This window comes from Garra rufa, chromosome 4 (genome assembly GCF_049309525.1).
Source record: "Garra rufa chromosome 4, GarRuf1.0, whole genome shotgun sequence".
NCBI lineage: Eukaryota > Metazoa > Chordata > Actinopteri > Cypriniformes > Cyprinidae > Garra > Garra rufa.
This window is the reverse complement of record NC_133364.1, coordinates 3,183,664-3,197,589: the sequence shown is the minus strand read 5'-3', so window position 1 is coordinate 3,197,589 and position 13,926 is coordinate 3,183,664. Positions and strand designations below refer to the sequence as shown.

General features: G+C 38.8%; 1 protein-coding gene across 1 annotated transcript; it reads right to left on the bottom strand.

Moving 5' to 3' along the window:
• Positions 1-274: 274 nt before the first annotated feature.
• On the bottom strand, positions 275-13,072 carry xpot (exportin, tRNA (nuclear export receptor for tRNAs)). The gene is made up of 25 exons (XM_073838458.1): positions 12,957-13,072; positions 11,349-11,499; positions 11,081-11,163; positions 10,939-10,995; positions 10,455-10,524; positions 10,128-10,346; positions 9,863-10,047; positions 9,573-9,741; positions 9,240-9,476; positions 9,115-9,153; positions 8,967-9,029; positions 8,531-8,655; positions 8,204-8,348; positions 7,969-8,088; positions 7,718-7,812; positions 7,079-7,148; positions 6,754-6,992; positions 5,174-5,459; positions 2,802-2,991; positions 2,609-2,725; positions 2,015-2,130; positions 1,887-1,934; positions 1,680-1,748; positions 827-883; positions 275-677 (listed from the first exon to the last, which is right to left on the bottom strand). Exons 2-25 carry the CDS (start codon positions 11,436-11,438, stop codon positions 651-653), a joined length of 2,916 nt encoding a protein of 971 aa, XP_073694559.1. The 5' UTR covers positions 11,439-11,499; positions 12,957-13,072; the 3' UTR covers positions 275-650.
• Between the last annotated feature and the right edge of the window lie 854 nt (positions 13,073-13,926).

Sequence of the window (13,926 nt, the reverse complement as noted above, 5' to 3'; positions counted from 1 at the left end):
TTCAAAAAGCAAACAATTTGCTGGGTTGAGCCCATATCAAGAGCACTTCCGTTTGCTAACCTCATCACGTCAAACTAAAACCTATGCTTCATTTCTGCAAGTTAAAAAAAGAAAAGAAAAAAGAACTAGCAATTAAATATTCTTTAACCGGCCCTTCTTAAGCTGAAATTTGAGAAAAATCCAGATTTCTCGCACAAAACAAAAACACATTTCATTAAATTCATCTTAGAATTTTCTGTAACATTTAAGTCATATTTCCGAACAATTACCAAAACTGTTGTATTTCAAATGGAAACGCATTTTCCCTTGAAATTCTGTCCAGGACTGAAGCCCCGCCCACCCTCACAAACCCCACCTACAGTATGGCGTCTCATCCATTCGCAGACGTCGCCTCCAGTCCGGGTGGCTAAACCTCCATGGAGAGCACAACTCTTGATTGGGCCAAGGATGGTGTGGAGGCGTGGTCACGTTACGTGACAGCCAATCTCCACGTGACTCCTGTTGGGGGTCCGTGTCCCGCAGACAGGATGGGTGTGGTTACGCTTCTTTAAGTGCAAAAGTAGCTCCTATGCTAAGCTCTGTCGTTATGGTGGTCTGTAAGTGGTGTTGACTGCTGAGCTCTCGAAACGCTCTGCTTGACAGTTCCAGTTTTAAAGTTTGGCCTGCTGGAAGAAAACCTGCGCGCACACACACACACACACACACACACACACACACACACACACACACAATAAAAATGTGTTAAAACGGCCTTTAACAAAATTACACTGATTGACAAAAAAAAAAAACATGAATTTGCATTTCAGTTCTAAAGCTCCTGAAATACCTTCATGTAGTTTTTCAGAACCTTAACATCTGGCTGCTGAACCACTTGACACAGCTCCTGAGAAGAAAAAGTTAATATTACATCAGAATAAATAAAATGAATAAATATAAAAATGGGCATCATACGACACTGCAGTCTGGATCGATCTGTACTCCCACAACTTCTATCTAGAAAATGTATCGTGTAGGGCTAATGTGATCGACTAGATATTGTTGCCATAACTTGTGGAAGTACAAAAAATGGTTAAAATGCAGTTAAATATAATGTTTTATAAATAATGTAAAAAATGCCTATATAGGGCCCTATGAAATTTTTCTTTTCTCCAAATTCCATATTTCCATTTGAATTTTTCTAGATTCCATTTATTGGATAAATTACATTTTTGTAATCAGAAATATTAAAAGTTTAACAAAAAAAGAGATTTTTTAGGGCCGTTCAATTAAATGTAATTAATTAAAAGTCAGGTCTAATAAACCAAATTAATAAAACTAACAATTTGATTATTTCTTAACATTTTTACAGCATTAGGGCCCAGTTCAGTTCAGTTTTTTTGTGCACTTTATACATTTGTTTTAATCAAATTAAAACAAAAAACATCAACTGAATCTTTTCAAATGCAATCAAATTCAATATCTTTTGACAAACAAAATGCTGAACAACAGAAATGTACTGTTAAAATTAAAATTATTTTAATTATAAATTATTATTACTTTGACAAGTACATTCTACTTTATAATAGTAATATTTCAGTGTCACATTTTCCCTAAGTTGAACTGAACTTTTAACAGTGAAGACCTTTGTGTGTATCTTAAGAGTACTTTTAATTGAACAATGGAAGGTGTCTCTAAGTTACCTGCGTGATTTCAGGCGAGACTTGCAGTGACGGCAGATACTCCTGAAGAAACTGAATACACTCTGGCCCCTGTGTGAACACAAAACATCAAGCATTAAAATAGCCTGCAGTTCGATTTATTAACTATTACTCAAATTATCCCTAACATGAATTTAACTGGTTTCGGGTCTAAATGAGACTAATCAGTTGAGATGATCTCAGACTCACTCTTTTGAGATGAATCATGTGCAGAGTCAGAGTGCACTCAGACAGTGTCTGTAACAGAACAGCAAATCATTACAGATCACCATTAGACATTTCATAAAAGCAGTTTACAAAAGCCTTGACTGACGTACCAGAACAGTCTGGGCATCTGAAAGGTCAAAGGTTGGTTTAAGAGGGGCCATGAAGCATGCTGGGATGATATGCTTATAAATGAAATCTGGAAATCCCACCAATCCGTCTTTTCCACCTAAAAAAGAATATGTAAAAAGCAGTGTTACTGTTTGTATACTATTATATTTTTAGCCTTTATTTTTAGTTTTCCATTTTCATTTTAATTTAATTTTTATTAAATTTCATTTTTATTTTTGGTTAGTAATTTTACTTCAAACTTTCAGTAAGTTGCCAAAGCCAGTTGTCTCATTTTTGTTTAGATTAGGTTTTCACCCCAAATTATATAGTATTTTATTTCAGCTTTACTTCAATTATCAGAAATATTTTATACATGGTTTTAGTTAACGCTAACAGTCCAGGGGGGTGTTCCATAAACCAAGTTTACCAAATAAGTCAGGCTTATTTCAGTTAGTCTGACTTATTGTCACTTGATTTGGCTCAAAATAAGTCAGACTAACTGAAATAAGCCTGACTTATTTGGTAAACTTGGTTTATGGAACACCCCCCCAAGTCTAGATGCTGCTGAATCTGCGGTGTTTGAAGTGTTTTCATACCCCAGAGTTCCACCAGTCTGGACAGGATGATGAAACAGGTTTTCTGGGCGATGGGGTCTGGGAAATCCACGGCTCCCTGGATGATGGTGAACAGCACACGCTCGATATTTTCAGCTCCTGCCAAAAAGCAACAAAGTCAGTTTACGTTTTCAGACACAGTACCATTTTCTTTCTAAACAGGACAGCGCCTCACCCTGACTGGCCATGACCTCATTCATGCCGCTACTGGCGATGGTCTGAATGAAACTGAAGTAGCTTCTTCTCAACATCTGCTTCTCTAATGCAGCCGTCTGATCGTTCTCCTCCGCTGGACGAGACAGCGTCTCAAATATGGCCATCACTAGAGGCATGAAGATCTCCTGGAGGAAAGGAGACACCTGGTTCTGGGAAAGACAGAGTCCATAGGAATTATTATTATTATATGAATTATTACAATTATTATGTAAAAAATTTAATTTTACATTACAACTGAAATATTTATGGCTGTCTTCATTTTTTCTTTTTCAAATGATAAATCATCAAACTAGGGCTGCAAAACAACTAATCGATAAAATCGATAATTATCGATAATGAAATTCATCGACAACGATTCTCATTATCGATTAATCGGGTCTGCTCACAGTGCACGTACAACTTCAGAGGATCAGGTCAAGTTACAGCACTGAATGAAGCATTTCTATAGACACAAAACACCTAAAACTAGTGGAGGAAACAGACTGAGATGCTGCAGGAGAGTTACGTGATCCAAGCTGCCCAAAACATTAGAATTCCTTATTTTAAACTTGAAGCTAATAGCGTAATGGCTTGCCCTGTGAGGCGCTTTGACAGATCCGTTTGCATCCTCAGCATGAAAACTTTCAGTTTACGGTCAAATCCTTATCTGTAAATGTCACACATTCACACAAGCATTTCCATTCATGCATAAAAGTCCATTCTGACAGTCTGTGCTAAGTTTAAATCTTTACTGAATGAGCGTGTCAGACTGGAACACAGACAGGGAGACAATTAATACTCCGCGCAAAAACATTCATTGTCATTGAATGTTAAATTTAGATTTAAAATACAACATGTAGTGCACATATGGAGGGTAAAAACTGTAATGCTGTGACGGTGGCAGATTTTTACCACCGCGGTGGCGCGGTGTTTTATATATAAATAAATGAGGCTCAAACGTTATTCACAAACGTGCGTGTTTATTTTAGCAATTCCGTCGGTGAACAAGCAGCCTACAAAACGCTAAAATAAATCAAAGAAATACATTTAAATAAGAAAGTAGCCTAAATAAGTGTTAAATAGGCTATTAAACAAACATTCGTTGCAAAAATTCCTAACAACCTCGACAGCTGATCAGAATTACTGTCAGAGTTCTCTTTCTCTTCCCCATTTCACAGCTGCTGTTTTTAATAGCAAAGTAATGACATTTATTTTCGTTTCTTTAGTTTATAAAGTTAATTTAGAAATATATTTGGAACACGTTTTGTTTGTGAAATTCAAGTTTTTGTTTTTTAAAGTAACGACCAAGGTGCCAGTGGCAGACAGATCAATTTAGCCTTCTCCGGTCATCACGATTTAAATTAAAATCCATAGATATAAAAAACTTAAACATATCAAAATATTAGTTTAATCGTTTAACCTAGATAAATGTGTACCAATAGGTGCATATCCAATCGTTTGTGCAGAGAGTGAAAGCTTTGCAGGACATGATGCCGCCAGCGCTATGTGAAACTTCATTTTTGCTTATAAATGCAAGAGTAATAAATTTACTTTAAATTATTACTTCACTACTATAAAACGAAATAATTCAAATCGAAAAACAACACTTTCATTAGCTATAGGCTTAATCCATAAAGATGCATTTAGGCTTTAAAAGCGCGTCTAGTGAGCAGATGGCGAGTTAGGATCGTCAACTTCATCTTTGCGACAATGACTCAGAAGATACTAGTTTATTAATAAATAATTTGAATATCTCCTTACTTTTCCCCCGCCACATTCAAGGTAAAATAGCTGGGGCTTTGCGGTCAGCTTAATCTTACTGCGTGCATTTGAACGCGGAACTCTGTTGAAGGCACTTGCGCTCGCTGCTGCTGCTGCTGTTGGCGGGACACTAAACACCGCCACGGCAGAAACACTGTATTTTATGCTTGTTAGTGTGTTTTTCTTCAAATATTTGTCTTTTCTCTTTATTATGACAGGTGAATTTTTTGTAAATTGTTAAGCACTGTGTTTTCATAGCATTCAGAATGTGGAATAATGTCATTTTGACAAAAAAAATAAAAATTGGAAATTTTAAGCCACCTAATCGATTAATCGAAAAAATAATCGGCCAACTAATCGATCAAAATAATCATTAGTTGCAGCCCTACATCAAACTCTTTTGACGGAAAACTCACAGCGAGGCCTTCTGTTGATGATACGCACTTACAGATTTGTGTTCCCAAATGTGTTTAACTGACCAAAACTCAAAGAAAATGAAAAGATAGAGTTTGTGTTGAGGAGCATTTAAACTGCCATATCACGATTCTTGTTTTATTGCAACAGTGCAGCCCTGCACTAAGCCATCTGTACCTTAAACTTGGCGGTGATCTGACTGATGAGTGGGATGAACTCCTGCAGGTCTCTGGGCTCGCAGTCCTTCAGCATGTGCTGCGAAGCAGCTGGAATGAAGGGTAGTACCTCCTCCTCAAGACAGATGATCATGCGATGGAGGAAAGACCGCACGGCACTGCGGAGCGGGCCTCGCTGGACGGGACAGCTGAGTGCCGGCAGGAAAGTCTGCAGGCAGTCCAGATACACTTCAGAGCAGCCGCAATGCTTCACCGTCTGCTTGTTACTGAACGCCTTACTGGTGCGACTGAGGAAAAGGAACAAATCATCATGCAATGATTAGAATTAGCTCTTTCTTTGGTCAAGCCTTCTTAAGTTGTGCCCACTAGGCTTGCCACGATAGACGGTGTTGACGGTGTTACCGGTTTTAAGACGCAACACCGGTGACATCACTTTTCCACCGTGACACCGTCCCCACATTTTTTTTTAAGTATTCGTTTTTTTATTAAATATTAATTTGAATGGAAAATATCATTCTAAATAATTTACTTAAGACGAGAGCATGCACTATAATTAAAAACTGAACATAGTTACAATGCGTCATATTTCGTTTATCACGTGAGGAGTTCACGAGTTCGCGCTTACATATAATAAACAGCGTAAAAGTTAAGCGTGTTTGGCGTGCTGTCCGGGAGAGGGCTCCGAGCTCGGTAATCATACCCGAGCCCGGGGCACTCCCCCTGCCCAGTGAGAGGGGTCCGAGCTTGGCATTCGGCCCGAACCCAATAAGCGCTCCCCTGAGCTGAAGGTGAGGCGACGGGGGGGAGGGAGGGAGATGCTGAAAACAAGAGATTATGAAGGTAAGACTGCTTGGCTATTTAAAGGGATTCTCTTGTAGTGCTTGGATAGGGAGTGTGATTGCTGATGGTGAATTGGCCGTGTTATTTATCTGTGCGAGCTCCTCCCGAAATCTGTTAATAAAACATCACAACGAGTGGAGTCGAATTTACAGAAAGAGAATGGCGGACGATTTAGTGTCAAAAAGCAATGCAAAAGTACCTGTTTGGCAATATTTTGGGTACATTTTTGGATAAATTTTTTTTTTTTGTAGTTTCGTTGTCGTCCATTCAAACAATTGACGCCGAATTGCCAATTTCCCGCAAAACTGAAAGTGAAAGTATAATACGCACGCATTTATAAGCTATTTAAAAGCAGAAAAAAAGAGGAAACCCCCACCCCCACGGTGATACCGGTATTACCGGTGTTGTCACATGCCGATTAACCGGTGGGGAAATTTCCTTATGAGTTATGAGTCTGAGAGTGAATAGCAGGCAAGACAACACCATTGCTGACATATCTTTCATCTGATTTATTTAACAGTTGATTTTTTTTTTTAATGGCTAGTGTCTCATTTGCATATTCAAAGATAACATTTGTAATACAAAACCACTGTCTTAATGCACTGTTATGAATCAACTGGGAAAAGTAGAGAAGAGAGATCTGTTAAAATATTTTCCTATGGTGTCTCGCTGCTTTAAAAGTTTAATTCAAGTCAGTTCAACACAACATATAATTAATCTTCACATTGCCAGCGCATTTACCTGGCAAATCCCACAGCATGACTCAGACAATCGGCCAGCACCACCTGTCTCTCTTCGTCGGCCTCCTGTGGCATTTTTGCCAGCAGCATGCGAAATGCCTCCATCAGCGGCGTCAGGAGGCTGCGCATCAAAGCCTGCTTACGCTCAGCTGGACTCTCTCCATTCACAATCAGCACGCCGGCCGTCTCAAACATGAACAGCTGATCATCACTGCTCAGAAGTGCCGGAAACCCGTTCTCCTAGACACATGAAGAGAGATGAGCAATCCTGCAGACATTTAGGGTTGATTTACATGCTGTTTCATATGAGTTTTATGAGCCATTACCGGGGGAGCGAGCTCTAACAGGTCCTGTATTCTGCTGAGTATGTCCTCGATGAATGCATTCATGTGTTTACTGCACAAATAAACAAGAAAACAGCATTATCAATGCATGAACTGATAAAATCAATGCACTGGATGCACTGTAAAGCCTCTGGCAAATGCATAAGTGTAACATACACCAGAGATGCAACAATATGGACATTCAGTCTTAATTTTCTTTAAATTTATATTTACATTTATGCTTTTAGCAGATGATTTTATCCAAAGTAAATTAAAAAGAGGAGTGCCAACAATATTTGTAATGTATAAGGTAAGTTTTAATAGACAAGCTAGAAAAGAGGAAATAGGGGTTTAGAACTACATATAAATAAAATAATTCATTAAGTCCCTATTAATTTATTAACTGCAGAACACTTAATACATAATCTAAACTCAAATTATTTTTTAATGTTCTGTAATTGTTAACGAATAAAAATTAAATGTTAAGAATAAGTCTTTCAATTGTACTGTTATGTTGAATGGCTATAACTTATTCTCAGAAAAACATAATAAGGGTTATACAAAAATAAATGAGGGTTAATTGCTAATATTATAAATTTACCCTTTCACCCAGTGTGTGTGTATAGCTGTTGAGTAACTTACTGCAGGGTTTTGATGAAGCGTGAGAAAAGGTAAGCCACTCGACTGCGCACCTTTGGACTGCTGTGCCTCAGACCACGATGGTCTAAAAATGCCATCTAAACAAAACACACAAAAATCTCTCAAAATGCAGCTTTTACAAGTCAAACTAAATCTGGCATCATTTAAACATCTCAAAGTGTTTTTAAACTGTGAGTGACACACAAAATCAACCTCGTTGTTAACGGAGTGAAATGAGCCAGAGAAACACTCACCAAGACACTGGGAATGTGCTGCGGCTCCACAAGGAAGAATTTATCATAACGGACAACAGTCTCGAAGAACTCCAGAGTCACAGAGGAGTGCTGATATTCACTCACACCACAGGAGATCAGCTACACAAACACATACACAACATCATGATGTATATGGTACTTTGTGCCAAGAGTTTGTTCAATCTGTCTTTTCATTCAGAAAGCCTTAGTGAGAGATGACAAATGTTAGTCTCACCGTTCTCATCATGGCCTGCAGTGTGCTGGTTTTCGTGGTGTCTCCAGAGAAATGCGCTCCGTGAGACGCAGGAAGAGCTTCACCCAGCATATACAACAGCCTGATGGCCACCTCCACCTCCATGAATTGCACCGTCTGCCAGTTCCTATGCACACACAGAGAAATCCATGATAACGTGCCTTTAGATAGGCTTGAGCTCAGGGCTGTTCTGAAGGTTTGTGGAGTTGAGAGTAAGGTGAGAGTACTACAACAAACTCATCACAAAAGAACTAGGAAAACACTGTTTTCTGTGATATTTTCCATGGTGTTGGCAGGTTTGTCTCTTACTGCATGGTGGCGTTGAAGACTCTGTGCACGGCTTCTAACAGAAGCTCAGGAGAGACTTGAGCCAGTCTGTCCAGCAACATCTTTAACTGTTTTCTGTATTCAACAAACATGGCCTCATCCTCGCCCTGAGAGAAACAAACAGACTGTGTTTTAGATTAGGGCTGCATGCGTAATCATAAAACCAAATTAGCAATATGGCTTCATGTGTTAAATTTACAGTCACAATGATATAATATAAATCAGAACATTTTGGCCAAATAGAGGAGCCTTAAATTGTTCAGCCATATTTATTTTGAGAACTATACAGGTAAACCAAACTACAAGTACTTTAGATTATAACACAGTTAAACTGTAAACACTTTGCTGTCACAGCAAACATCACTGTACATGTATATTGCCAAAGCACTAAGAAATTGATCACACTTTCCACACTGACCTCATTCTCAAAGTTGTACTCGTCATCGTACTTGAGCTTGTTCATCACAGCCAGCATGATCGCCTGTTAGCAAGACAACAACAATCATAAACTACAGCACTAATTAGCACTCATGCAGCCGAGATATGAGTCTGTGATGCTGCCATACCTCTACATTGCTTTTCTGATGCTCATTGAGAGCTGGAAGCTGAAAAACAAACACACAGCAAGTTGAAAATGAGAATCATGGGTAGATCATCTCTCATTCTCAAAAATATGGTTTAGCATGAGTACCTGTTTGAGAACATGCAGGTAGTCATAACAGAAGCCCACGATGTTGGCTGAAATATCGTCATCTTCATGAATTAGCAGCTGTAGCATCAGGGGAACCTTCGCCTCCACAGCGCGCAACGTTTCCGCCGAAACCTTCACATCTCCCACCTTACTGAGTTTAGTCCAGCTCAGCACCAGAGACTGACCCATCCCATTAACCAACCGAGAGAACTTGGCCAGAAAATCCACATCCTCCTCCTGATGGGTGGGACAGATGAGAAAAGACAAGGGAGCATATGAATAAATAAGCAGCTTTTTAATATGCACCTTGAGATACAACAAAATAAAACGCACCTGCTCAATATTAAAAAACCCAGCGGACTGCAGCACCTGACACAGAGACTCCACCAGTTTGGTTTTGTCAACAGGATCCATGCCCTTATTGACGATCTCGAACAGACAATCACATGCCTCCTCACGCAGCTCCTCCATGGACATGTGGCTGAGTAACAGATTTACAAACCTACACAAACACACACAGCTGTCACATAAACAGACAAGAAGCTCAAACAAGGTCATTAGAGTTAGTCTGATGGTATATTTACACAAACCATATACATGACCTTCATCAGAGCTGCTCTGACCTGTCATTGGCGATGAGGTTGAGGTCGATCCAGGACACGTATGCACCCACCACCTCCAGACACTGGCAGGTCAGCTCACTGTGGGTGTGCTGGTACGTCTGAAGGATCTGAAACCAGGACTGAACCAGCGCTGGGATGCATTGCTCACGCATGGAGTCTTTGATCAGAGTGTTTCTGCGCGTCTCCTGAGGTAGACCAGAGAGGTGTTTTAATGACATGACAAGTGAAGAACGCTTCCCAGTTCTCATGTTGGGCCTGTTTTTACCTCAGGACCGTGCAGGATGTCCCGATCAACCACCTCAGCATCGATAGCCATCAGGGTGCGCAGATAAATGTCCACACCATTCGGATTCAGTCCCACCAGATTTAGGATGTCAAAGAAGAACTTGGGCCACAAAGTCAGATACTCCATCACAAATGTCAGGGCCAGAACCTGTGCCGCTTTATTCCTGATGAAGGGCTTTTCTGGATGCACATTCATCAACTAGACAAATATGCAAATACATGACAGGAAACCATATTTTAAAATGCATGTGTAGCTGGATTATTCATCATTCTCATGAATATCAATGAACTGGTAAACAATACTAACCTGAGTCTGCAACCACTTCATCAGGGTCTCTCGGATCAGCTGCTGCTGAGCTGCAGTAAGCGACCCATGTCTGCAAAACAAAGCATTTACACAATTTTAAAAACTGTATGAAACTCTATCCACCTTCAATGCTTTATCATTTGTTTTTTAGCATTACAGACTGGTTTTGTACAGCTAAAATGACAGATTCAAGTTGGCTACACTTGGTCTTAAGATAAAAAAAGGTTGGATACAGACATTTTAGAGACTTTTTTTAAAAATGAAAACCAGCCCAGACCTATATCAGACTGAGAGCTATCAATTTTAGAATCAAGTCTAAATAGTTATTCAATTATTTCTACATTAATTAGCAAATGTGCAGTATGTAACCGACACAGTCTCCTGGGTTAAAAGTAAGCTTGAAATTAAAATTCACATAATACATTTTCAGTTCATGCACATTATTCATTTTTAGAGTTTGTATAAAACGAAAATTCAGTGATACCTGAATTTGATCTGGTGCTCCAAGACTTGAAAGCAGAAGAACTTGACATGATCATCACTGACAAAGAAACACAAACGCATTGCATTAACCAATATTACTACGTGGAACATTGCAGTATCCTGCAGCATGCAGTCCATCTTACCTGTAAACCCCTTTAGCCAGGGCTTCAGCGCACACCTCCCATCCATCTAAAGACTCTTTTAACTGCTCAAAATATGCCAGCGCCTGAAAACATACAGAGAATATGAGTAAAAACTGTGTTTTACTTACTTAATAATGCACTCAAGCGTATTAGTTATGCGAGAATTATGTGCATCTGAATTCTGACACTGACTGCATGTAGTCCCAAATCTTTGAGTTAATAAATGATTTATGTGTGTATGTTTACTGAGCTAGTGTTTTGCACTCACCCTCTGCCTGTAGCAGGCATCAGCGTTGGGGTTCAGTCCCATGAGGGCCTGCTCGTCCATGATGGCAGGTAACGCCGACTCGCAGGCCATACGTGGGTTAGCTGCTGTCCTCGATCAGTTTATCCCAAATCTCCAAACAGGACACACACATCTAAGAGAGACACAGACATCCACATAAACATAAGTCAGACTTGAATATATTTCAGTACCAACAACAACATAATAATGTGATTAAAGTATTAAAAAGGAAAAAAGTGGTGACCAATAATGTATACTGATAACCTAGAGAACAGGATGACCTATGGATGATATAACATTGATATACATAAGTATTACAATATAATATTAATGATATTATATTGAAATTCAGAGTATTAGTTAGCAATGAGCAAATTAATTATTAATATAACAGGTAAATGGTTTGAGCTTTATTATTCTGTCAATTTAACAACTGATCATTAAAAACTGTACTGTTTACTTGAAACCATAGTATTAATATACTTAATATCATAGTAATTGCATGGTAATACAAAGAATATTACAGTATAACATGAGAAGTGGCATAAATGTATTTACACAACAATTACAATTGTATACTTTGACACTGGGGCTAAGTAGGGTCAGAGCAGGCATTATTTATTCCAGCTTTGCTTTTTACACTTAATTTTGAGCAGGTACAAAATAGCTGTGTAAACACACCTTTTGATAATATTATTTAGAATAAATGAAAAGAAAAGGCTTTAACAAACAGCTGTTTGATCATTATGCAATTCAATATCAATATACACTGAAGAATTTAACAATGACCTCATTAGAACAACTGATAAGTGACCAAACAAACACACACACACATGCTGAATCAGCACTCTTTCAGCACGACTGACACACTCTTTCTCTCCTTTATTCTTCTTACATTGTATGTACACTAACAAAAGCGTCAAAATATGCTAGTATGGCATTACAATGCTTTTAGGACGTGGTACCATAGTCTTTTGACATGCATCATGGCAGTTCTATAGTACTCTTCAAGTGTAAATACTATAGCAATCTATTATCATAGCATTTCCATGACAGCACCTCTGTAACACAGTATTTTTTTCTGATGCAACACGGGCCCAATAGTGAGCTTAATCAACAACGTATTAACTACTAACCCAAAACACTATTACACTTGGACCAAACAATTATATTTACATACATTTACTCGCTTAACTCGCGACTACGATCTCGTATGATCAAAATAACCTACTTATTCCTGCGCGCTCTCGCTGCTAACCGACAAGCGTGTCACGCGCGTGCCGAATCTCAGTGAACGTGGCTTGACAGACTGAGAAAACACGCCGAAATAACGTCAAAACACCGTCGTACAGTAACCGAAATGCAAAACCGACGCGCGTGTGTAGCGTTAACTAACACACGTGGGCAGTTTAGCGAGTTATCGGCTTAATTGGATGTTAAGATTGTTGTGAATGTGATCATGACGGCTCGCGCAGCAGCACTATCCGCGCGCTGTCAGACAAAAGACTCGCAAGGAGCTTTCATATCAATGAATACAATATGCCGTGACCGTGTAAATGTATGGATAAGGTAAAGGTTACAGCACCTTACCGTGAACTTTACCGCTCCATCATCATCCGCCCTGCTCTAGTGACTCAGTGCGCATGTAACAGATTCAACAGCAGCGTGTCGGGGCGAGCGGATGTGCGGGGCACGAGAACAGGAAGAACTTCGTCGCGTAGACGCGCACGCGCGCTTTACGTGTATAATTGATTCATTTTTATATAAAGCTTTATATAACCACTGCGGACTAACCCCCAAAGAAAACGTTTTGTACATTTTATAAATACTTTTCCCCCAAGTGAGTATGGAAACAATTACACACATTTACAATTGTAATAAAAGAAAAAGAAATAAGAAAATATGAATATGATGAGAACCAATACAAAAGGTGTCATTAAAGAAATAAAACAAAATGCCAAAAAAAAAAAGAAAACTGAAGAATACATTTTAATTTCATAACATTAAAATAATAATTTGAATAAAAAATAATAATTTACAGTAGAAACACTAAATGTAATAATATGGTATGTTGGCGGAAGCTGTTAAACGTTTTGTAAGGTAATACACACTAAGACATATACACAATCTAATAAATATTTATTTAACAGAAAATCAGAGTTGTACACTACATAATAAGCCTGTTGTGTTTATTTATTTCCACTAGAGGGCTCTGTTCACCAACTAATGACAGGAGATTTTGTTTCATTTTGCTTCCATAACTTGTCTTATTTCAGACCAGTGGAAGAAAACGTCCAATATACACAATTAAGTGCTTATTTTATTACACTTTATCTATTCTCCACTTTAGCAGAACTTTACATTTGGACATACAGTTTGGACAGGGCCCTTTCTATTCTAACATTGCAATTCCTTGTGTATAAACCAGGTAAGATTCATAGAGAAATGATTGATTCAGTCAGTGTGGAAGAACTTGACTGTTCTGCATAAAGCCAAGTCCTAATCCCATCTGAACACCTCTGGTGTGACTTTGAATGCAACCTTGAGCCAAAAACTCATC

Bases quoted from the DNA above. Each gene is read 5' to 3' on its own strand.
- xpot (XM_073838458.1), bottom strand. From the start codon at position 11,438: ATGGCCTGCGAGTCGGCGTTACCTGCCATCATGGACGAGCAGGCCCTC. The intron at 11,164-11,348 runs GTGAGTGCAAAA...GTATGTTTTCAG, and splicing joins ATGCCTGCTACAGGCAGAGG to GCGCTGGCATATTTTGAGCA. The intron at 7,813-7,968 runs GTGAGTGTTTCT...TGTTTTGTTTAG, and splicing joins AGCACATTCCCAGTGTCTTG to ATGGCATTTTTAGACCATCG.